The 24,959-nt window shown below is 60.2% G+C and overlaps 1 protein-coding gene across 2 annotated transcripts; it reads right to left on the reverse strand.

Moving 5' to 3' along the window:
• Positions 1–421: 421 nt before the first annotated feature.
• NKD2 (NKD inhibitor of WNT signaling pathway 2) lies at positions 422–24,959 on the reverse strand. 2 transcript variants are annotated; one of them, XM_074329140.1, is made up of 11 exons: positions 24,514–24,959; positions 24,387–24,422; positions 24,012–24,109; positions 4,339–4,399; positions 3,797–3,915; positions 3,297–3,389; positions 2,511–2,655; positions 2,114–2,198; positions 1,427–1,554; positions 1,015–1,230; positions 422–892 (listed from the first exon to the last, which is right to left on the reverse strand). In XM_074329140.1, exons 1-11 carry the CDS (start codon positions 24,536–24,538, stop codon positions 591–593), a joined length of 1,308 nt encoding a protein of 435 aa, XP_074185241.1. In that variant the 5' UTR covers positions 24,539–24,959; the 3' UTR covers positions 422–590. The 2 variants fall into 2 exon arrangements, with proteins under 2 accessions (XP_074185241.1, XP_074185240.1); XM_074329139.1 differs by having other exon boundaries at positions 422–1,230; positions 24,514–24,934.

Below are 24,959 nucleotides of genomic sequence, written 5' to 3' on the forward strand. Positions count from 1 at the left end.
GCCCAAGGGCGAGTGTTCTGCCTCCTGTCCCGGGGACGGTATGTGCGCTCAGAAGGAGCTCACCACCTCCCAGCCCTCCTGTCCACTTAAGATGCTGCTGCCGTCCACCCCATCGGCTCTCGTGGCCTCATGTCCCACATTTCATGACCACTCTCCAAGGAGCACCTCGCCCCTCCCTGTGGCCACCCCTCCATTTTGGTACGTGCTGGGCATGGTGTTCTGGAACAGCCCTCAGCACACGCAGAGCACGGAGGACACCTGCCCTTCGGCTTCACAAGGAATAACTGCGTGCGGGCTCCAACATCCACGCGGGTTGCATACGCACGGCCTCGCCAGCAAAGCGCAAGGCACCGCGAGAAAAGCGTGAAGGTCGTCCGAGCACAGTCCTTTCAGCACCACAGGGGGGCGCACTTTGGAATCATAAATGAAAGATACAAGTGTATTTTTCTACGCTTACATGTGGGTTCATGAGTTACACAGAATAACTTCGTACTGGAAACGTCAGTGGCATCAGACGTGTTCGTCTCAACACAACATCCGTTGACAGCACGGAGGAGAGGAGAGCAGAGGAGGGACGAAGGGCCCTGTTCTCAAGTGCCCCCAGTGCCGCCTGGGCTGACCCACCGGGGACCTGGAGCTGGCAGGCGGGGCTGCACTAGGACGGGTGGTGGTGGTGGTGGTGGTGGTGGTGGTGGTGATGCTCGTGGTGGTGGTGGTGTTCGTGGCGCTGGACCACAGGCACCGTGCAGCCCTCCCCCGCCAGCATGGGTGGCAGGTCCCGCACCAGCTCGTGCTCCAATGCCAAGGGCTGGCCCAGCGTGGCCCTGAGCGGCGAGTGGCCCTCCTTGCTCTTCTGCCGGTGCCGCTTGTGGCCATAGGGCTGCGGTGGGGGCTGTGGGAGGTGGTGGCCGTCCTGGGGGCTCTGGGGTGGGGCGGCTGGCAGACAGTAGCTGAAGGTCCTCCCGGGCTTACCCCCGCCAGGCACGCCCCCCCCAGGCCCCCCAGGAGGCCTACCCGAGCCCTTGGGGGACTTGAGGAACTGCTTCTCTTGCCCCTTCAGCCGGGGCTGCATGTCCAGGGCCCGGGCGGTGGGCTCCGTGGCCAGGAGGGTGTGGTCAGCCAGCACCTGGGACCTGCGGTTGTGCGCGTCCGAGTCCTGGGAGCGGGACCTGCTCGGGGGGTGTGAGGCCTTGGCCTGTGGCTCCTGCTTGGGATGTGCCGGTGGGGACCCTGCCGACATGGAACAGGCTGTGAGGCCCTCTGCAGGGCCTGCACATCTCACCTTGGACCGGGTACCCCCCACATCTGGACGCAATGCACAGGGTGCTTGTTGCGGGCCCAGGAACCTGCGGGCCAGCTCACACTCCTGAGGGAGGCGTCCACGGCCGGGGGCCTCGTGCCCAGCGGACTGGTGCCCAGTACCTACCGGGTCCGAACCTGGACGTGTAGTTCTCAATCCCAGCCAGGTCCAGGTAGTGGTTTCTCCGCTCGGTGTTCTCGTCCACACAGTATGGCCCCCGCATGGGGCAGGGGTGGGGGTCGGCATTGGGCCTCCTGTGTGGGCACAGGGCAGAGCGGCCTGAGCTCCGGCTGCAGCAAAGGCCACAGCAACACTCCCAGAGAGGAGGGGGCACTGCGGCGGGCAGTCCGGGGTCCCGGGCAGGGGCTCTGCCCAGCACCCACTTCCCAGCAAGGAGCATCAGAAAGGGTGGGCGTCCATGACAGCAAAGTCCCCAGCCAGCCCCGGGACCCCATTGGGACAAATTTGGGAATCCACAGGAGTCCCCGTCTTCTGGTTCACCTAGGATACTCTGAGCCAGAGAGTGGGTCACTGCTCTGAGACCCCCGAGACCACTGCCCCTGTCACCACCACAGATCCACGAGTGGAACCACAGGTCCCCACGCTGAGGGTCTGGAGGCCCGCCTGCCCTCAGTCCTCACCCACCTCAGACTGGGTGTGCTCAGCTTTAGCTGGAGTGAGGGCCAAGCCAGCAGAGCACCTCCGCACCCAGGTGCCCATCTGGCAGCCTGCCCTGAGGGGGTGGCCCCTGGCATTTGCAGAAAGTGGGACAAGGGTCCCGATGGAGGGCGGAGCCTGACCCCAGCCCCTCACCTGATATGCGCAGACAACCTCCTGTCAGCCACCCTGGGGTCCTCGGAGAGCTCGCCCTCCGTCCTGCAGCGAGTGGGCTCCCGGTCTGAAAGAGGCCGTTGTGCATTCACTCACTCACTTGTGCATTTGCTCGCTCACTCAATCATTTACTGCGCAAACACTTCTGAGGCCCTGCCAGGGGCCAGGCCATGCACCGTGCTTTCCATGTCAGGAAAGGACAGAGACTTTGCCCTGGGGGGTGGGGGTGCTGAAGAGTGACCCCCATGGCCTGCTGTGCGGGAGGTAGGGCTACGGGGAAATGCACAGGGGACGGGCTGGGGTGGCTGCAGGGAGAGGGTGGGTTGCCATTTAGAGCAGGGTCCTCAGGGCATCTGAGTGGCAGGCCCAGGCCCCTCACCCTGGCCGGCGGCGGGTCCCTCCCTCCTCTTGCCGAAGGGCTCGGGGCTGACGGTGAGCTTCACACGGAGGCTCCTGCTGCTCCCCGAGTGGTTGACTGAGGCGTCCACGACCTCGTAGATGGTGTGCATCAGGCTGGACATGTCCTGAGGGCGGCACTGATGTCACCACCACAGGCGCACTGGGCGGGGGCACTGCCACCACCTGGCTGCCTGCCTGCCTGCCTGAGTCACTTGGCATCCCAGACAGACCCAGACTTACTGAGCAGCCTGTGTCACCCCACGTTTAGCCCCTGTGACAACAGGCAGCCCTGCTCTTGCTGGAATCACATCCCTTGGACCCTTTCAATTTCAGTCTGTGCTCAAAGGACTTAGCAATCAGGTGACTACCCGTCTTACTCTTTGATCCAAAGACACTTATTTCAGTCGTCCTATGTGTCTGCGTCCTTTTGGGGAGCACTTTGCCCGCCCTGGACGCAGGCCAGCAGGGGAGAGCGCCAGGGCTACTCCTGGGACAACTGCCACCTGTGGGGGTGCTGCTGGCCTGGCTGGGCCTCAGGGGACGCCCAGAGGCCGTGCGGGGCTCTGCTGGGAACAGCACAGGCAGCCTCGGCTCCAGTGGTTGCCTGGGTCCTGCCGTGGCCCCCGTCTTGAACCCCCATCCACACCTCTCCTCCCACCCTAGAGGGCTCAGCCTGTCTCCCCATCATGGAGACCAGGCATGGTGGCATCTGTCTGCAGCCAGCCCCTGCCCCGTGGACCATCTGCCCCAGACACAAGTGCATCACCTCCCTGGTGGCCTTGCCCCTGTTGTCGAAGCCGTAGAGTGTGAAGGTCCACTCCTGGCGGTTGTCCTCCACCGAGACGTCACACTGGAGCGCCTGCAGGACACATGGGGACAGAGGAGGCAGGCCAGCACACTGAGCTGGGACGCCCAGCCTCCCCCACCTCTCCGGAAAGTGGGCCCCTCCCCCGCTCCCCCGTGCTCCTGCCCTGGGCGGGGTGGGAGACCAATGGGGGACCTCTGTGTCATTCCGTTGGTGCTGGCGCCACCCCGGCAAATCCCCGGATTATTTGGTGCCACATCACCGAGCAGTTTCCGCTGGGTTCTCGGGGGCACCCTTGCCCGGCCCCAGCCAGCAGACACTGGTAGCTCCTGCAAGCTTTGCCGTAACTCCTCCCACTGGCTGAACCTCAGGCAAACCCTCCAGGCTGATGCTTGTTTTAGGGCTGATGTGCACCCATCCCGCCCGCGGACCGCCTGCTCCGAGGCAGGGCAAACACCTACATCGATGTTCAGGTGCTTCTTGCCCAGGCCTCGCGGGCCCTCGCGGTTTGCGGCTCTTTCTCCGTCGTCCACACTGAAGAGCTGTCCCGGGCCCTCGGCCTTCTCAGGGGGGAGCACCACTGGAGGGACGAGAAGGGGTTAGGAAGGGCCATTTCCCCCTGGCCCTGCCCAGGCAGGGGACGCGGGCAGCAGGGCTGCAGGAAAGTGCAGCCGGGGAGACTCTGATGCTCTCCAGATGGGCCTGAGCTGAGAGCCCGTCCTTCCGGAGCAAGGAGGTGTCGAGGGCCCTGGGCAGAGGCGGGGCAGCCCTCACCTGGGGTCGCCAGGGCCAGGGGTGTCCTGCTGCCTCCGCCCCTCACAGCCAGCGGTGGCTTTGGAGAATAAGGTGGGGAGGAGGCTGCCCCGGGGCAGGCCTGCATTTCACGGGCAGTTAAGGAGCGTGGGCGGTCCACATCATCAGGGGTCCGTTTGTCCAGGTGTGCTGAGGGCAGGTTTGGGCCATATGCTGGGGGCACGGGTGAGGTCTGGGGAGCGGGACTTACCCTCTAGAGGACACTGGTCCCCCTGGAAAGGTTCCTCCTTGGGGTCCCCACTGGGCAGCTCCTGCAGGGAGAACAAGGAGCGTGTGACCTTGGGCGGCTGGGGCCGGCCATGGACGCCTGCCTCCTGGGGTGTCACCGTTCTCGGTGTAGAGACACCTCACTAAGCCTCACAGTTTTCGAAAGCAAAACACGTCCCTATCGCATGGTGGTGTCCATCAGAACCACGTCCGGGACAAGATGTGCTGCCTGAGACACAGGACAGGACCTGCTGCCCCCGAAAGCCCGCGTGCCCTGTCAAGTGTGTGGCCTTTGCCTGAGATCGCGGCCGCAGGGAGAATGCAGGGCTTGTGCATGGCCCGTGCTGAGAGGAGGCACAGAACAGACAGGACAGCCACCTGTCCTCTCTCCCAGCCCAGCCTGAGCACTTCCGGGAGCCACGTGCAAGGACTGGACACACGCTGCCCATTGCTGCCCAAGAACCTGCCGGCTCCGGACTGTGGGGGCGAAGTGCCCCCGCCCCCAGGCACCCACCTGGACCCAAGTGTGCGTTACAATCATAGAGGCTTCCGAACGTGAGGCTCGGGCCGAGTGTGCATAGCCTTTTTTTTTTCCTTTTAATTCCCTCCCCCTTTTTCCGCCCCCCCCCACTCTGGTTCAAGCCGTTGTTTCTCAGTCTAGTTGTGTAGGACACAGCTCCCTGGCCCATGCCCCCCGGCTGAGGCTGTTGGTCACCAGTCGTCGGTCGGCCGCTCACAGCAGCTCATGGCAGCTCTCACCAACTGCTGCCGCTCACGATGGCTGCCAGCTACTCATGCTGGTCCCCGGCCGCTCCTGGCAGCACACGGTAGCCAACAGCAGCTCACGCCAATGTCCGGCTGCCGCAGCCCAGCTCCAGGGAGAGCTGTTGTTCACAATTTAGCTGTAGAGGGCACAGCTCACTGGCCCATGTGGGAATTGAACCGGTGACCTCGGCATTAGGAGCACGGTGCTCCAACCACCTGAGCCACTGGGCCGGCCCAACATTTCTTGTTGAAAGAGGTAAAGTCAGTCGGTGAAACTGCCGAAGCCCCAGACCTGCTTCCAGGAAAGTGCCAGAACCCAGAAGAGCCACGGTGCAGCTCCTGTGGGACACGCCACCAGGGAGCCCGAGGGCAGGTGACAGCAGAGCTTGGTTGGTCTCCTACAGCGCTCCCAACGCTGTGACAATGCCACAGTAAAGACACAGTGACGAAGGACGAACACTATAGTTAGCAGGAGATGCGACAGTGACGGGGACAGTGACACTCCAACAGCCGGCAGTGAGTAGTGCCCTGCTGGGCCTCAAGTTCCAGCTGGAAAATCGTCCATTTTTGCATATCCCCACGCTAAAATCTAGTGTCTGTCTAGGAGCTAAAGCAGCAATTGCCTCTGAGATGCAGAGCCTCAAAAGAGGGAAAAGAGTATTTGGGGGGAAAGTAACAATCCTTGTTCCTGTGACTGGTGGTTTCGGTCAAATTCACCCCGGTTACATCAAATGCCCTTTAATCTTTACTGCTTTGGCTAAACAGAAGGGCCAAGAGCTTCAGTGGCAATGGATAAACCACCACAGGGATGCTGGCCAGATGTGCAGCCTCTCCCTGCAGGGCTGACCTCCCAGCCAGCTGACTCCCAGCTCACTAGGGCCCTCGTGTGAGACAGGGGTGGAGGAGGGTGCAAGCAGATGTCCCATCTCCTAAAGTCCACCTCCCGCAGCGCCCTGCCCATGGCGAGTCCTCCCTCCTGGACAATCAACTGCCCTCACTCCCTTTGCCGGCCTGCAAGGCAGCCCCAGCCTCCAGGCTATAAAGTCCCCAGCTCCACTCTCCATCTGGCCCCGCCTTCTGCCTGGCCAGGTTTCCCAGAAAGGGTCCTCAGCACCATCCTCCTTACTCCCTGGCTGACAGCTGACAGAGTTGTTCCCGCCACCTACCCCCACCCCGGGGCTCCCTTGGCAAGCCAGCAGGGGCCACCCATCCAGCTGTGCTCAACGCTGGGCCTGACCTTCAGCTATTGCCCTGTGGCACGGGCCAGGGGGCAGCGCACTCCTGGCTGCCTGCTGCCATCCCCAGCTGCCCTGGGGCATTGTAGGCTCATTCTCTGGCTCTGACGACAGGGTCTCAGCCCACGGCTTCCTACTGCTTCATGAGCAGTCAGGCCCTCCTTTTGCACATCAACATTAGGTGGCTGTGACCTTCACTGCGGGGTCCCTGTGGTCCGATGCCTGCCCCTCTCGCCCTGCAGGGACAGACCATCCAGGCCTGTGAGTCAGCTGCCCCAAGGCCACCATCCACGTCTCCTGTCCGACTCTGTCCTGAGCTCAGACGCCAAGGATGTCTGTTCCACGAGCCACAGCACAAGGCCGAGCACCGTCCTCCCCAGCACACGGCCCTGCCCTAGACACGTCCTGGTGAAAGACCCAGGTGAGACCGTGAGACATTCCCCACAGCTGCCCATAGCGTGGGGTGTTGGGAGATTCACCTGAAATCTCGGCTCCTGGCCTCCCCTGAAAAGCCAGAAGGTCCAGCCACACATTCCTGTGGGACAGCGCTTGGTGGAGCCCCACAATCACAGCAGTGTCCCCAGCCCGTGGTGAGGTGGTGGTGACACGGGCTGTCTGTGGGCTTCAGTGTGAGGTCTGGGCTGTGTGTGGGGGATGTGGGGAGGTCATGCACACCTGGCTGAGGGCTGCTATTGTTTAAGGCCAGGCAGGTGTGATGGGAAATGAGAAGCCTCTTATGATGTAAATAACGACATCCTGAGTGGTCTGCTTTTCAGAGTTCAATGTTCAAAACGTGATGCATCTGGGATCTTAGCAGACACATCCCCAATTTTCAGGGGCCTGTTTTCCCGAGAAACTCAACACTGGCATCAACCAAAGGCTTTCTATTCCCTGCCTCCTGGAAAGACCATTCCGGAAACCAGTGTGTCCAGAGCAAGTGCGTTCTCTCCTGGGGACTGCGCGAGGCTGACAGCCGTGAAAAGAAGGGCCCGTAAGTCCTGCTCATTTCCAGGCAGCAGCCCTCGGGTTCACGTCAGTCCTTGTTTTGGCCCAGGACGGGCAGGGTCTCGTCTTTCCCCAACAGATAAAACCTGTGTGTTTCCCTTGAAAGATCTGCGTTTGTTCAGCCAAGAGGTTAGTGTGTGGGTCTCGGGGATTTGGGCTTCAGTGAACAGCTGTGAAGGTAACGGGCTGGGGCACAGTGTTAGTATTCTGGTGTGGCCAGAACAAGTGGCCAAAAACTGGGGGCTTAATGGAAATTTATGCTCTCCCAGGTCTGGGGCCATGTGTCGCAGAAGCTCCAGGATGGTGTGTCTGCTTCCTCCAGCTCCTGGGCCCCCAGGTGTTCCCGGGCCTGTGGCCACATCCCTCCAACCTCTGCTCCGTTTCCACGTGGCCTCTCCCTGTGCACGCAGTCTCCTCTATGACAAATCTCCTACTGCCACCCTCTGACAAAGACACCTACGAGCTGTGAGGGCCCCACCAGAACGACCTCCGTCTGCCTCAAGACCACAGCTGCAGAGACCCTGTTCCATATCAGGTCACAGCCGTGGGTCCCAGGGAGGAGCACACGGACCCTGGGGGCAGCATCCAGCCCCCGTCTGAAGCTTGTGCTGTGAGGACAGACGTGGTCACGCCACCAGCTCTAACACCTGAGCTTGCTGACGGGTTCCTCCTCGCGCCTAAACGGCTGAGGACAGAAGGGAGAAGCAGGCCCTGCTTCAAGTGAAAAAAGTGAGGTCACGCGGCCGGAAACACATTTGCTTCCGAAAGTGCATTCTTGATAGACTCCGAGGCCTTTGTGGCTTGCGTTCCTGAGCCTGTGGTGGCCTCACGAACAAACATTTACTCCATCCAGAAAACGAGTAGTGTTCTGGGTCCCAGGAGCAGGTTTCCTGTCTGTGGTGAGGAGAACCCAGTGTGTCGGCCAGGACGGGTGTGCGGGCACCTGGTGCACCCCAGCCTCCCTGCAGGCGCCCCTTCTCCCAACTCAGTGTGATCCCCTGCGTGCAGCTCACAGCCCCTTATGGCTCAGGCCTGAAGCCACAGCACCTCTGGGCTTCTGGGAATACCATCCCCTGGAATGTGAGCTCGGGGCCACTTCCCAGAATTCTGTGTGACTTCCTGAGTCCTCGGGGCCTCCTCCCAGGTGCAGTGGGGGCAGGAGGGGGCTCCTTGTGGCCAGGAGTCCCAGCAGGAGAGAAGGGGGAGGGGCTCCTCTGGGGGCAGCAGGCAGGACTGACAGGGAGAAGGGAGCGGGTGTGTTGAAGGCACTTTTCCAGAACTGCTCATACCAGGACGGTTACTGATGCCCCCTCAGGAGTCCCTCAGGAGGGGGTGGCCTTCGATCCTGGGGGGACGTTTGGGGTCATGGGGCCTGTGAGGCCACACTCGCGGTCACAGCAGTTATCTAGAAGGTGCTGGTCGGAAACAAGATGGATGGCTCCCAGGTACGTCCAGTGACCCTCAGCAAGCGGTGCCCCCAGATCCACAGAGCACCCCTGCGGCCGCACCACCTGGTCCCGGGCGGGTCCCCTGCTCACGGCAGTCCCACCTCACGCGGCTGCAGGGACCCACAGGGTGGGGAGAAGGACAGGACAGGATTACTGCCTGGCCTGGCAGGGTTTCTGGTCAGCAGGGAAACAGCCTCACCTGCCTCCTTGCCCTGGGCAGGTAAGGCCCTGGCAGTGAAGCAGGTACAGCTGTAAGAGTGCACAGGGAGGGCAGGGCCGCGGGGACAGCGGAACAGGAAGGGCCATCGGAGCCCCCTCTGCTCCAGCTTCCTCAGTCAGCGCTACCCGCCAGCCAAGGAACTCTCCAGAAGGAAAAGGGCCGTGTCAGGAGCTACCAGACAACCTTGCTTCTCTTTGTGGTGGCTCAGCCTGGGGTTAGTCGTGCCAACGGTGGCAGCCCAGTGCAGGTGGCACCCTAGATGAGGGAGAAGCACCCGGGCGCCTGGAGAAGAGAACAGGAGGCCCACGGCCAGCAAGGGGCCCGAGAGGGGCAGGGGGTAAGGGAGACATGAGAGTGGCTGTCGGTGGGGCAGGGGCGGAGGGGACGAGCAGCCTGTCAGTAGTCACTCCAGCAGAAATGTGGGCCGGGGTGGGGGCAGCTGCTGCCTGTGCTGTTTAAATGAAAGAACCCCCTCACGGGGCCAGGAATGCAGGCGGGTCCAGCCGCCCCCACATTGAAGGTGTGTGGGAATACACCCCGTGCCTGAGGGAAGCCACTCTTTCCGAGTTTGTTGTTTGTGACCGCTGGCTCTGTGAGGGGGTGGGGGTGGCCGCAGGCGGATGGAATTTGACTTCAAGGTGACCCACCAGCGTCGTCCCGCCTGGAACGGCCAGAGCAGCTTTGAAGTGGCAGTCTCGGTTTCAGCGGCTAAACAGTTTCAGATGTGACGATGCAGTTTTACGAGCTTAATGATTCCGACACATGTGCAGCTGAGGCCCTCGGAGGGTCCCATTCAAGGGGCCGCTGTAACTGTTATTCTAAACTTCTGATTTGAAAGCAAGACTAGGGACGAAGAAGCTGAGCGTTCTGGGGGCGTGGGGGCGGTGAGGGTGCCCCAGACTTCCCCAGGAGCTGCACACAACTGTAGCTTCTTTCTCTCTAAGTCACCACAGAGCTTCAGGGTCTGAGAAAGCGGTTCAGAGTCTGCCCACCGGTCCTTCTGGGTGAGGACGATTTAGTCAGACTCTGCAATAACCAACCACATTTGGAATTTCCATCTAGAATCTCAGCCATCTGGGTTCAGAAGTTCTCCTAAAGGAAATATGTGTCCCTCACACGCCAGCTGTGACTTCCATCCTGTGTGAGGCCTCCATCTTCTCATCCCGGCCCAGCTTGTCACAATTTTGCTCATTTTAATAAGAAAAGACACAGCCTGTATTATACACCCCACTTACCCTGGTCTATAGAGATTTCTCTGTTGGCACCTACCCACCCCCAAAAGACCCTGACCCCTGAGAGGGTCCCCAAGGGCCCCACACTTGGAACTTGCCAGAGAATGGCTGCAAAGCCTGTGGCAGGAATGACTGAAACATACCATGGGGACGGGAGCGTCCTCCAACCACACCCATAGCCTGGCCCACAGCTAGGGACCCCGCCCAGTGCCTGGCCCACAGCTCATCATTATGAATGAGTGACCGGGGACAACCCAGGCCACCTGCCCTGTAGATACATGCAGCTCAACACTGTCAACAGAGGGTCAGCGAGAAGCTGGGTTTAACAGCATGGTGGCCGGGTTCCCTCCCCCACGACTTGTGTGACCCACATTAACTGACGTGACTGGGAAGAGCCCGACCCCAAACCCAGGCTTGTCGCTGGGACCAGAATCCATGTCCCCCCAGTTTCCACTTCAGTCAAGTGTCGCTGAGGACGAAAGGTTTCAGCACCGATACTAAATTTGTATAAATGCACACGTGTGTGTCTAGCCCACATATACACATGTACACACATGTGTAATACACTCACACACCTGTACGCACACCCTTCGATAATGCGACGTGACCATAAACATGCCAAAACCTCCAGGACTTCCACTCTTAGCTTCCTGGGGTTTTTTGGATCCACATTACGTGCGGCACAATCACCTCGTTTGCTCCTGCCACTCGTGCTGCTACTGCTTTTGTCCTCAGAGCTCACAATTCAGAATTTCACAGAAAAAGGAAAATCAAGGGTACTCGCTCTTCCAAATCCAACTGTTGTCTTCTGAGCATATAGGCCACAGAAGTCACAACATACAGAATAAAAACAGACCCGTTACGCCCTTGGTCACCCCCATTCAGAGGAGGTTCATGTCCCTGGGTTTCAAACCCAGACTTTGCCTTCCCCACCTGGATTCCTCCACGGGCCCACCAGGCTTTTCGTTTTCTTTTATTTATATTAAAGCCTTTTGTTTCCTATTTCGAAGAAAGATTATTCCAAAGCAGGAAAGGAACCCCATGCATTTATTTAGCCTTTCTAATTTAGAAGGCACTATATGTTACGGGGCCGTCTGTGCCCTCAGCAGAGCTCAATATACTGGAAAGGCGGGGAGCTAAGACCTCATCACAGCACCAGGACCCCCTGGCCGAGCTATGAGAACAGTAAGGAGTGCTGTTTCCTTGTTACAAAGTGTCTCAGTAGCACTGTGTAGAGACACACCCTGCATAAGATAAGACAAGTGATAGCCTCAGCAGACCTGAGATCAAAGGCAGCCCGGTGGCTGCAGCTCCACATCTGACAGCCAGCCGATCTTAAAGGAGCAGGGACAAAACCCAAGCTACTTCTACAGACACGGACTAAAACCCAGGCCTAAAGGAATTCAGTGGAGACCCTACGTGTGAAAGACAAAAGTGCTCGGAGGAAACCCGTGTCTGTGAGCCGCAACGTGGTTTGGGAAACTGGGGGGCACAGCATGGGGCCGAGTGCAGGGCACCCACCCTTGCAGCCCTTCTGCAGCCATTCCCAACACCAGGGTGGGAAGGGCGGCCCAACGTGGGCTTCTCAGGATGAAAACAGACATGACACCATGCCACGTGAGGGCGGCCAGCCGGCCAGGGACCCACTGTCCGGCCACTCGGGGCAGCAGCCTGGTCATGCTGCCCTCTGACTGACCCAGGACTCATCTGCTGGGGCTCTGAGCCCCCCAGACGAGCTACGACTGAGGTGGCCAGCATCCTGCCCCTGCCTGCTGGGCCTGGAAACCCCAAAAGCAGGAAGCGTGTCTGTCCCCTGTGTCCTTGCACCCAGCACGAGAGTGTCCCTGCTCTGTCGGGCTGCTTCCTCTCATGGCAGCCAGGAGGCCAGCATTGCCCCCAGCTCCCTGGCCACTCGCAGAGGACGCTGGATAGCACTGGACAGCCCCATTGGAGGGGCCTAGGCCAGAAGCAGGAGGATCGTCACCGCATTCCAGCCTAGGACCTTCTCGCTGGCAGCTGCTGGCTCCAGCAGCCTCCCTCTGCCCACCTCAGGGGCAAGGGGGCCACAGTGTCACCTCCTTGGCATGGGGACCATAGATGGGGTTGACTGCTGCCCGAGCTCCTGAAGAAAGCAGGGTTGGCCACTGTTGAAAATACACCTCGGGCCTCTGGGGTCACCTCACAGACTAGCCATAAACACTGCATTTACTGAGAACTAAAGACAGTTTTGTTTCAAAGAAAACCTAAACCATTTTAACAAATCGATGGAAAAAGAGAAAGGGCAAAATGCCCCCTTTCTTGGCTCTAGCCCGTTGTTCCAAAACTGGGAAGATGGGGTCCAGGAACCCCAAGAATTCCGACTTTGTGGGTGTGGGGCCAGAGGGCCGCCTGGCCCTTCTCCCAGCAGGTGACACTTGTCACAAAGCTGCAGGGAGGCAGTCGTGTTGACATTTAGCATCTGCTGCTGGGAGATGGGGATGCAGGTGTAGCCATGGTCTTCACTCCCCTATTGTCACAAACGTCCACTGCACACATGGACTCAGCTGTGATTGTGGCAAAGCCCAGGGCCCCTCCCTGTCCTACCTGGAGATGGAGGGATGGCTACTCGGTTCTGTTGGACATTTCATCAATGCCACAGTGCTCGTGGCCCATCAGTGGCAACTTCCCCCACTGGCTGCCCTCACAACCCCTCGCGTTAGTTCTCCCAGGAACCTTCGGCACAGGGCACCTGTGTGGTGGCCGCTGTCTGCCTCCCCGCAGCCTGTGAGCAGCACGGAGCCCGCAGAAGGCAGGGAGCTCACCGGTCAGACCATAGGCTCCAGGGCCTGCCTGGCCCGGGTCCTGGCTGCACGACTCCCTGCTGTGTGGTTCTGGGCGAATCATCTGCCAAGGGGCCTGATTTCAAGCCCGGAGGGCCCAACCATCCAGGTCCCCGGCTAGAGGGAAGGCTGTGCCAAAGGCCACTGGGACTGTGCCCGACCCTCGGGAGGCTCTGCTAGTATCAGGCAGGTTCTTTGAGGAGGGAGACAGACGAACCACAGCTGGCTGGGCCTCACTCACCCCTGAGCTCGTGTGAGAGGCCGAGGCCCAGAGGCATGTGCATGGAAGCCCTGAGACCCATGGGTTTACCCGGGGAGGGTCCCGCCTCCGCTGGCTGACGGCCTGGGACCAAGACAACGACCTCATCTCACTGACGGCAGGAGGGAGCGTCTCCTGTAAGTGACCACTCAGTCCTGGCTGACCAAGGGCTCCACCACAGCAACGCTCCAAGTTCAAACCCACCAGACACCTCGAGGGTTGTTTAAAATAACCTCCAGTTTGGATTTTTGTATTAAAAAATAACAGGTTTTTTGCTTCTCTGATTTCAGGGCTCAAAATTTCTTATAAATTCCTTGGGAACATTGCAGAACAAAAGGAAGGTAAGTCCTTCGCCTCCAAGGCTGAGGGCTGGTCCTGGGTGCCTGCCAGCTGGCACAGTAGACAGGATTGAGCAGACCCAGCTGGAGGCAGATGGCATTCCTGCAAGGCCCCGCGTCCATCACACGCAGCTTCTCAGCGGAGAGGCAGCCCAGGGAGGCCGTCAGCCCAGCGAGGCCGTCAGATCAGGGAGGCCGTCAGCCCAGCGAGGCCGTCAGATCAGGGAGGCCATCAGCCCAGCGAGGCCGTCAGCCCAGTGAGGCCATCAGCCCAGCGAGGCCGTCAGCCCAGCAAGGCCGTCAGCCCAGCGAGGCCATCAGCCCAGCAAGTAGGTGCTGGGACTGGCCCAACACCCAGCTGGGCTCTCAGAGGTGCAGGGGAGAAGGAAGTGGAGGTCTGGTTGGAGGCACAGCAGAGAGGGCTGTGGTGAAACGTTCTGAGACCAAGCTAACGGGTTCCCGAGGGATGGGATGGGACCTGGGTGTGGCAGACAGGGGACCAGGACCACTTGCTGAGATGCAGGACCCGCCAGCTGTTCTGTGCCGTTCCTCCTGCCTTGTTCCTCCCCTCAGCTGCGCTATGAACAGGGAAACTGCAGGACGGAAAGTCTCCTTAACATCTGGGGACACTGCCAAGCACAGAGGGACTTGTAGCCCCTTTCAGGGTCTGCCTGGTGGATGGGCTGCCTTGGTCTGAAGCGGACCCCTGAGGTTTTTCTTCTCCAGCTGGATAATTCATTGCATGGAATTTGGCCTGAAGCTAATTAAAAGCTGTTCCAAATGCAGAGACAACCACATGCACAGTCCTGCTTCCAACAGGCCCAGATGTGGGGCCAGGCTGGGCTGAGGGGCCCACCTGCCGGCCGCCTTCCTTCCAGGCGGGGCCACCAGGAATCCCAGAGCTGATCCAGACAGGGGCCAAATGGTTATGTGCCGCGCACAGCTACGTAACTATTGTGACACCAGAGGTCGTCTGCTCCTGTGGCTCAGTGACGTCAGTTCTCCTGAGCACGGAGCCCAGACCTGGACCCACTCTGAAATCACCAAATGCGAAAGTGGGGCGGCTTCAGCCGTCACTCAATATGGACCTTGTTGGGGTCGCCTCAAAATGCGGATTTCAGACAAAGCACTGATGTGAAGACTGCACTGGTCAGGACACAAGGGCTTTGTCGGCTGTGCTCCTCACTCAAGTCCCTTTCGTGCCAAAGAAACTGGAAAACAGCGTGTTCTGATGTTACGTTTTCGGGGGTAGCGTCCTGGGCTGGACGGGGGTCCCCAGAATCTACGTCCACCCGGAACCTCAGAATGTGGCTATATTTGGAATCGAGCTAATGCTGGATTCAGGGTCAGCGCTGATCCAATGAGTGGTGCCCTTGGAAGAAGAGGAAAGGATAGACACGGGCGACAGGCCACATGAAGACGAGGCAGAGCCGAGCTGTGCCCAGAACGCCTGGAGCCCCCAGGAGCGGGAGGAGGCAAGGAAGGTCCTTCCCCCGGAGGCTTCAGAGAGTACAGCCCCACTGACAGTTTGATTTCAAACTTCTGGCCTCTAGAATCGTGAAAGAATAAATGCCTATTGTTTTAGGCCACTCAGTTTGTGGGACTCTGTCACAGCCTCCCCAGGAAAACAACACAGGTAGCCTCAGGCTGCTTTTAATTCTGTAAAACACTTAATCCTAGGGCACTCTAACATGTGCTTATACTGTCAAAGTTCAACCATTCCAGAAAGATCTGCCATCAAATGTCGCTGCCAACCACGTGACAAGACCACATGACAAGACCACACGTCCAGCTTTCTTCAGGAAGAATTACTGATCTGGGGTTCTGGTGGGATCTGGGGTGGGGTCTGCCCCAAATTTCTCCTGAGGCTCGAGGGACCCTGCAGCCGGGGGCCGGCCCCTCTTGGGTTTAAGACACACACATGGGCATCTGTAACCCCGCAGGCTGGGAAAGCATGTCCTCCTGGGTGGTTAGATCTCAGAGGAGCAAATGTCCCTGCAGGCCAGGAAGACACAATGAGCCCAGATGGTCAGGGTCTGCTGGGCCTCCAGACAGGAAGAGGAGGGAGAGGGAAGGAGGCGTAGGAGAAGGGGAGGGGGAGGAGGGGGAGGGGAGGGGGGAGGGGGAGGGAGGGGAAGTGGGAGGGCGGGGGAGGGCAGTGCCTTCCCTGAGGAGTGGGGGCAGGGGTGAGGCTGTGTGCCCTGCCATGGGCCTGGAGGGGGTCTGGGCAGACAGAGGGGGCAGGCCTGGCTTAGGCGTGAGAACCCAGTCCCACAGGGAAAGGAAACTGGTGCTCCAAGAGGGAGGAGCATTTCAATCATTGGCCTCTCCAGACGAGAACAGGGAAATACTTTCTTACAAGAGCTAAAACGGGGACAGCTGAACCACGGAAAAATATGCCCCCTGCCTCCTTCCAACCAAAACAGCCCAAAGGAGTTACAGGAATTGGCTCTGGAAATAGGAAACAGAAAGTGCAGCTCACAGCTCCCTTCCCCACACCCCCCTCTCCTGAAGCCCTTCCGGGGACCTGGGGGCTGACGCTGGGTGAGCAGTGTCATCCAGAGACCTTCCAAAGCCACCTGGCTGGGGTCCGAGGAGCGGGTCAGGATGGAGGCCCGAGGCCCGGCCTGCGAGAGGCTGGCGGACGCACCACGGAGCCCCCTCCCCTTGGCCCTTTTCCCAAACGTGACCAATCCCAGGTCAGGGCACAGCAGAGCTGGGTCACATGGGGCGAGTAATAAGGAGAGACGTCTCAGGAGGACCACAGCCTCTCCAGCACCGAATGCCTGGGGGCTCAGGACACACGAAGAGCCGTGGACGGTGCTGAAGACGGGGTGCAGCAGAGAGAAACAGCTCCGGATACGGAAAAGGCTGGGAAAAGGGCTGACCATGGGCCGCGTCCCGTGTCCCCTGGCCAGGACGACTGCCTCCTTCTCAGCCATCATCACACAGTGCAGCACTGGGAGGAGGTGGAGAGGAGGGAGGACGGGTGGGAGGAGAAGGGGGCTGAGGGAAACCTGGGGCCTGTCAGGGGCCAGATCGTCCCCCCCATTCACATGTTCGAGTCCTGCCCTCAGTCCCATGGCTGTGACCCTGGCTGCGGCTACGGTTATTGCAGATGTCACTTGAACACAAGGGTGGAGCCTGGACCAATCCCGACAAAAGGAACATCACATGAAGAGGACGACAGGGAGGACGCACGTGAGGACACGGCCTCCTCCTTCGGCCTCCAGCCCGGGGGACAAGACATTCCCATTGCGTAGGCCACACGTCTGTGGTGCTGGTTACGGCCCAGAAACCCACACGGGCCAGTTGCCAAGACCCAGCCGCCCTGTGCAGGGCTGGCTCCCCCTCCTCTCACGCCAGGTGGCCTTTCTGCTGTGACGCCCTGTCCGCTCCTCAGTCCACACACATGGGATCAGAAAAAGTGCCTTGCTGGGTGGGTCCCAGCGACCAGGCGGAGTCTCCGTGGGAGGCAGGGAGCGGGCCCTGCCCGCACACTTCTCTCTGCTTTAACCCAACGGCACGAGGGCACCTCATGGCCCCACTGGCCAGGTCTCCTCACAAGTGGACGGGATGGTGAAGCTACAGGGGTGGGCAGGCCCGGCAGCCAGGACAATGCTGAGAGGCTGTGACAGAGACTCGCATGGCCTAGGAGAGGGGCCTGCAGTGGGCCGCCCCAAAGTGCCCTTTGTCTGCGATCCCCACAGCCTGGCAGGCACTGTGGCCCCTCCCTGGACGACAAGGCCTGTCTTCCAAAGCCAGAGGCTTTCTGATGAGGGCATCAACCTGGGAGAGACCCCACCTCACAGCTGCAGGAAGGGCTGAGGGCAGCGATGTCACCGTCACTCAGACGCTGGCTTATCTCAAATCCTGCTGTTGGAACTCAGTTCAGGGATGGACTGTGCCCAGCAGCCCAAACTGCTGCCTCCGTAAACCACGCCTCCGCTAGCTCGGGGACGGCAGCCACACGGCCACATGGCCACAGGCCTCCTTTCCCGGGGAGAGGAGAGGCAGGGCCAGCCGCGTGGCCCCACGTCCCCCGTGCCTGCTCAGGGCACCTGGCCTCTCAGGGACTGCCCACCCAGCACAGCGCTCCTTTGCGCACTTGGTGTCAGAGCCCAGGAAGGTCAGGAATGGAGCCTAACGCTGGCGCTCACTGGCCACGTGTGGGCTGCTGTCCAGCACGCCTCTGCAAAGCCCACCGGTGGCTGAGCCAGCTCGACTCATCACATCCGTCACTTCATTGTTCCTTGTAGGACTCAGGCAGAAGCAGCACGTGGCCTGGGAGCCGTGCAGGACAAGCTGTGACACAGGACACGACAGTTGGCTGCCACACGGGCCGCCACCCATGGCAGTGGTACGAGGGAAACCTTGGTGAGCCGAGGCTGCCGCATTTGCAGACGGACACAGCACGCATCCCCAGGAGTCGTCTGTGAGCAGAATGTCTTTGACAACCTCTGCTGGGGTGGGCTGGGTGGGTGCCCCTTGGCCAGACAGTGGCGCCTGGAGGACAGGGGACATGGGCCTCAACCTCTCAGCTCCTGAGAAAAAGAAATGATCAAACGCCCGACCGCAGCCTAGAGGCAGGGTGGACAGGGGAGGGCCGTGCTGTCTGGGCCCCATGCCCAGGGAGGGTCTGTGGCCTGGAACAGCCACGAAGGTGCTGCCCTGCTCCAGCCAGCTCTGGACAAGTGCTGGCCACCCAGGCGACAGCGGGTGAAGGACCAGGCACTGCCTACAAGGGAGATGAAACCAAAATACACTTTGCTGCTCAGAGGAGATGTTACTCTGCTCCCTGCGTGCACAGCAGGGTTGTGCCCAGGAAAAGATGACAGCCTGCGTTCACCACCTGGGCTCACTGTGGGCCTTGCAGTGTTAGAGCTGGACGGCCTTCTCGCACCTCGCCAGAGCTCCATCCAGGTCAGGGGGCCAGGGGCTGGATTGCTGGGCCAAGGGCGGGGCAGGGGCTGACAGGGGTCACCCCCATGGCCCCATGGCTTCCCGCCAGCTTCAAGGTCTCCCAGCAGCTGAAGCTGCCCACCCACACTTGGGAGTCTACACCACGTCTGGCTCTGTGCTGCCACCCCTTTAACAGCTGGCCACTTGGCTGAGCGCTGGTTTCCAAAGACTGCAAAGCAGCTTGGATTTTTGAAGAAAAAACGAAAGGCAAGCTCTCCAACAACAAAACCCTCACAGTGATTGCAACGACTCAGCCACAGTACAAACACAGGAGAGAGAAGTGGCAGGTGCTCCTTGGACGTGGCACCGTGCTTTCCCACGCTGGTGAAACTCCTCCCCGACGCGGGCAGAGTGCCTGCAGGTCTGCACCTCTCCTGGGAGCTGCCATGTCTGCGCAGCCCGCAGCGGCATCATGGTGCCCCTGGAAGCTGTTAGTGACCTGCTGCGGCCTGTGGGCTCCTTCCACGTCGTCTGGGAAACCCCCAACTGCAGAGCTGTGTGCCCGAGCAGCTCCTTGCACTTCCCGAATGCTCCACCCAAGCCCTGGCCTTGGGGGCATGCACGTGGAGTGAATGGCCAGCATCTCCAAATGGCCTTCACGTGCCTTGCTGTCGTGTTCCCAATAGGCCGGCCACATGCTACATCTCCAACAGCTTCCAAGGAGCTTCTCTGGAGACCAGCCTCTCAGGGGAAGAGCCTCTGTTGACCAGCGTCCTTTCATGGGGACAGGCTGTGCCACCAGCTAACACGGACCTGCTGGCCCAGCCCTGAGGCCGGGCGCCAGCTCAGAGTCCTCACCACTCAATGTGAGGGTGCCCACAGCTCAGCAAATGGCAGGTGGGCACACACACTGCCTCCAGTGGCCACGCCGCCCCTGCAGCAGCACAAGGCCCGCCAGGGGTGCTGGGTTGGGGCAGGCGGCAGGTACATGGCTCCAGCTTGTCTGTGTGGCACTCAGCCCCCAAGCGTCTGATGCTGTTGGTGGCACGTCCACAGGTGACCCCAGCACCTCCTGTTTCCCAGCGACGTGGGGACAGCCAGGGAGCACAGTGGGTCTCCTTCCCCTCCAAGTCTGGCCTACAGACAGCACCTGTCCACGTTTCCAGGTGAGGAAACAAGGTAGACGTCAGCTGCTCCCCTCCGACACACACTGAGAGAGCCCCACTCCCTACAGGGTCCTCAGGCTGGTCCCATCTCCCCTCTCCAGGAGGCGCCTCCCACAAAGTGGCCTGGTGGCTCCTCAGATGTGAATGAGTTGGGATCATCTGGCTTGTCCTGAGGTACAGTGGGGACCCAGAGGGCCACTGGCAATTTCAGAAACACGTTGGGGGGGCGGAGTGCTCCTGCTCAGCGAGGCCGGGACCCCAGGACTGTCGTCAATGTCCCCACATCCAGGTGACCCTCAGGCACCTGTGCTCGTCTGTGCCAGCCTCGCCACACGCATGGCACATCTGAGGGCAGGTATATGCTGCTAGTGTCCAAGTCCCCACAGTGTGCACCCAAAATGAAGGAAAGAGGTCTGGCCCTGAGGCCCAGATACCCCCAAAGGCCGGGACTCTGTGAGGCCAGTGTCCCCAGAGCACAGGGTATAGCAGACCGCAGGCCAGCCCTCTGAACTGCACCGTGGCCGGAGCACCTGCCACCCGTCTCACTGAGTCACAAGGGGTGCCTCTGCTTCCACGAGGCCCGAGGCCCGGCTGACAAGCAGGGGCCGTGGCACCCACATCGCGAGTGTCTCGGGCAAACGTGTGGTTTACGCCCCGTACCACGGCTCTCTGTTTATTGTGGACAGGGTGGTGTCCAGACTTCCTGCAAAGCCTGGGAATTTTCCAGGGATTTCTACGAAAAGCCAGCGCTAACATCTCAACCACTCTTAAGTGAGCCGTGTAAATCCTGCTGCTACCATGTCCTCTGGCAGAGGGGTGAGCAGGTGGGCAGGTGGGCAGGTGGACTGGCTCCTGAGCTGCCAGGTGAGGAGGAAGGAGTGGCCCTGCCCCACCACAGAGGGGACAAGCGGGACTGAGGCCATGGTGATAGGCCCCAGGGAATCCTCACCAGGAGACAGGCATGAACCCATGCCGTGGCGCTGAGCCCGATTCCAGAAGCAGCCAGAGGCCACCTGTGGCAGAACCACACGCACGACAGATGACGTTTGCTGCAAGCTACAGGCCTGTCCAGAGGTGAGTCTCTCGGTGGGGTTTCAGACTCGCCATCTTGACTCTGCGAGGCTGTGTCCGTTGGGAACAGGTGCCACCCATCAGCTCATGACAATGCCGTCTGGATGTGTCCGGGGAACCAGTGTGTGGACCCATAAAGCTGAGCTCCACCCAAGGCAGGATGGGCTGAGCCCTGCCCAGCTGCCTGTCCCAAAGCCTTGGGGACTGAGAATCCCACCAGGCAGTAGGCCTCACCACGTGGCCTCCTTGACTCACTCACTTCTGTCTCGATTCTCAGCTAAAACGCCACCTCTGAAGTGAGCCAAAACGTCCTAGTTTCAGATTTAGTTAATGGATGGCTGTGTTCAATCCACAACAAAGTTTCAATCATTAATGGTAATTCTTATTTTTCTGAACTTGTCCTGCCAGCCTCAGGGAGAGCTGGAGAAACGACAGAGGGGCAGGCAGATGGGGAGCAAGTGCATGCAGGCAAGGGCGTGTTTCCAGGATCCTGACAAGTGCCGGATCCTTGCCCTGACCCTGCTGCTGCTGGGCTGGCCCCACCTGTAACCGGGACCCTTATGCGGAGGGGATGGTCCCACCTTTAGAAATAGCACTGCCAATTGCTGCTGGTGCTACCGCCTGCCACTTCTCATGATTTTAACACACAGACGACCTCCACGACTCCACTTCCCAGATCCTCTGTGCTGTGCCTGCCAACACCCCACATACCCTGGCACTGGCCTTAGGGGCACGTGGCAATGAAGTGGCACAGGTCCTGTCATGGCCAAACTGCAGCATTTCTCAGATCAATAAGGAAGACTATTCTAGAAGCCTGTGAAGCAGGAAGTCCACCTGCCTGGAAGTACTAATATTTGTGAGAATGTTTTAGATGTGCACTAAATACGTAGCGTGCTCACTAACAATTAACGGGCAAAACAACTCATGGCCTTTATTTTCGGAGGTGAGGGAGGGTAGGTGAAAGTTAGATGGTGGGCATGTACTTCTTTCTATATGGTTACTTGCCACAGTTCTTGTGGACATACAGAGGGACTTCAGGGAAAGGAGGACGCATCCCCTCACCAGCCCCGGCCAGACATCACAGGCGTTCTGCCTGATTCCGACTGGCCTTCCTCGGCGGCATCGCCTGGGAGGGCAGAGATGACGGACGGAGCTCTGGGCGCCACACAGAGAAGGGCACAGGACACTGGGCAGGGAACAGGAGCGACGTGGGACTTGACACCCAAATGCCTAGACTGAGCACTTTCTGGGGCAGCACCGGGACTGGGGTGGTGGGGCACAGCTGGCACTGGACGGGGGCCGCAACCGCCCCAGGCAGGGAAGGGACAGTGGCATGTGCTGGTGGACACCTGTGCTCGGTGCCAGGGTGAGACGTGCCTGGTCCAGGATGTCTAAACTCAAGGCTGGAGCCTGACCACAGCTTGCAGCCACACGGCCAAATTAGGAAGATACGGAAAAAGCAGAGCCGTCATCTTGAGGCTAAAACATATTTAATTTAAGGACCATCCTATATTCTGAGTTTGCTCTGTCCACATCAGGGTGGCAAAAGGACCTTTCATTCCTGAAATGAGGGCGTCTCAGTTTGTTCGGGAGGCTACAACAAACACCATGGGGGGAGGGTTTATAAACAACAGACATTTATTTCTCCCAGTTCTGGAGGCTGGACGCCCAAGATCAAGGTGCTGGCAGAGATCAAGGGTCTGCTGAGAGACCCTTTCTGACTCATAAACGGCATTTTCTGGCTGTGTCCTCACATGGCAGCCCCTGGGGTCTCTCGTAGAAGGCAAATAACCCCATCATTAGGGCTGCACACTCGTGACCTCGTCACCTCCCGATGACCACACCTCCACACACCTCGCTTTGGGGGTTGGGTTTCAACGTGAATTTTGGGGAGACACAAACATTCAGACCATAGCAAAATGAAAAGGGAACAACCCAAGCCAACTCTGCCATTCTTTCAAAACCTGTCCCAGGAGTGTGGAGGCCCGTTTCAGCCCCAGCTCTGACAGCCCCACAGTGTCACTGAAGTTCTCACGCTTTAGACCCTCTCTCCAGTGAACCCTTCAGCCCATGAGAAGCCTGCCTGGTGCTGCTGAGACCACCCTCTTTCCTGCAGCCATATTCTGGACCAATGATGTGCCCAGCGAGTCCTGAGGGCCGAGTGGGCAGCACCAGGTCCTGTGTGTCCCCAGGGAGCAGGTCCCTAGCCAGGACAGCCAGCGAGCCAGTGCCAGCCTGAAGCCTTGACCACGGAGCTAATGGCCACACAGCTCCCAGTCTGCCCCAATTTACATGCCACACAGGGGAGAGTTACCATCCCGTTATCAACAACAGCCCCACCTCCCTCGGAGCTGCTCCCTGGGCACCCCACGCTGTCCCTTGGTCCAGCCGGCGTTCCTATCCAACATTACCATGATATACCAGAAAGTACCTTAAAATGTACTTACTACCTTCACAGGTGTGGGATTAAACCCTCACTCTCCGAAAGCAGGAACCCTAATTCCAGTATGGGTTTGATTTCAGGGCAAACCTGGGCCCTGCGCAGGTGGAGGTGTGGTGTTCACAAATGTACTCAGAACTTTTCATTTATCATATCAACCTGTCACAAGAATGTCGTTCCACAAACAGAGATGACTTTCCGTAAGCAGTGGGCAGGGAGGGGTCTCAGCCATCTACACGGAGCCAGCTCACACTAATGCCCATCCAACGTCCACCTTCTCCTGCTTGGCACACATGCGAGGGTCTAGTCTACCCAAGGTCTCTCTGGTGCTGTGCTGAGCAGTTCTCTGCTTCTGAACACAACACCTTCCAAACCCACCTGAGCAGGACCCTGAAGCCTGGGTGGCCCCAGGGTCCACCTGGAGCCTGGCTTTCCCATGAGACTCCCTGCAGGCCAGTGGTCACCTACCCTGCAGATGGGACTCAAGGTGGTCTCCAGCTCAGGCCATCTTTACTGTGAAGCCATGGATCCTAAAGCAAATCATGCCCCTCCCCCCAAGCCTCCATCTGGGATATTAAGGGCTCAGGACCTGCCAGCCTGGTCCCTGGAGGCTGGGGAGGGACAGGCTCTCTCAGTCTAGCTGGCATCACAACCCGCAGGCCATCTCGGCCTGTGCCTTCTAGATCCGTCCCAGCCATGGGCACAACTCTGGCACCGACGTGTCCTGGTTTCTCCAACGCACCCATCCACGCCTACCTGCTTGTCCCGTGCGCGGTGCTCCAGGCCGCCGCGCCGCTCGGCCTCCTCCGTGCCTTTGCGGCCACTCGGGTGCGCGGACACCACGAAGCTGTCCCCTGCGGCCCGGCGAGAGGAAACGCGGGAACCGAGGTGGGAAGGAGACGCGCCATGAGCCCCGCGGGCGCTGCGCCCTAAAGGTGTCCCACTGCCTGGCGCGCCCACCCCATCCGCGCGGCCTGGCGCGCAGGACTCCGGCCGGAGAGTCAGGGCCGGGGTTGGGGGGACCTGCGCGCTCCCGGAGACCCCGCGGCACCGTCCCCTCACCCAAGGGCGCGAGGGCTCTGGGATCGGGGTCCCGCCCGGTGGCAGCCCCCTGCCCCGCCGCCCGCTCACCTTCAGGGCTCTCTCTCCGCTTGAAGGCTGCAGCGGCTGCGGCGCGCCGGAAGGAGGGCGCGGGAGAGGGAGGGTCAGTGAGTGGCGGGCGCCCGCCCCGCCCGCCCGCCCGCGGCCCGCGTCTCACCGTGCTTGGACTGAAATTTCCCCATCCTGCCCCAGCACCGGGCGCGGGTCGTGCTCCGGACGCGCGCTCAGGTGCGGGTCTAGGGTCTGGTGCCGGTGCCGGGCGTGAGCGTGGGCCGCATGGACCCCGCGCCTGGCGTCCGCGCCAAGCCGGGGGTCGGGGAACGGGGGAACGGTGCAGCTGGGGCGCTGGGGCGGAAGGGCGCGGCGACAGCGACTGCCCAGCTCCCTCTGGACTCGCGCGCCAGCGCCCGGGCTTTAACTGAGGCCCCCGCAGCGCCCCCCGCGGCCGCCATCCGCAGCGCACCGCCCCCTGGGCCGCGACCCCAGCCCGCCTCCGGATCCCGTGCGGCCGCCTCTGCCTGGGAACTCTCTGGGGCCTGGTTCTGCTGGGGCGCGTGCCAATTCAGGGACATGGGGGGACGGCGTCCGTCAGCGGTGAGGACG

Source organism: Rhinolophus sinicus, linkage group LG03, assembly GCF_036562045.2.
Source record: "Rhinolophus sinicus isolate RSC01 linkage group LG03, ASM3656204v1, whole genome shotgun sequence".
Lineage (NCBI taxonomy): Eukaryota > Metazoa > Chordata > Mammalia > Chiroptera > Rhinolophidae > Rhinolophus > Rhinolophus sinicus.

Coding starts and splice junctions, on each gene's coding strand:
- NKD2 (XM_074329139.1), bottom strand. CDS start 24,538: ATGGGGAAATTTCAGTCCAAGCACG. Junction 4,400..24,011: donor ACCGCGCACGGGACAAGCAG/GTAGGCGTGGAT, acceptor TTCTCCCTGCAG/GAGCTGCCCAGTGGGGACCC. Junction 2,656..3,296: donor GGGGCAAGGCCACCAGGGAG/GTGATGCACTTG, acceptor TGCCGCCCTCAG/GACATGTCCAGCCTGATGCA.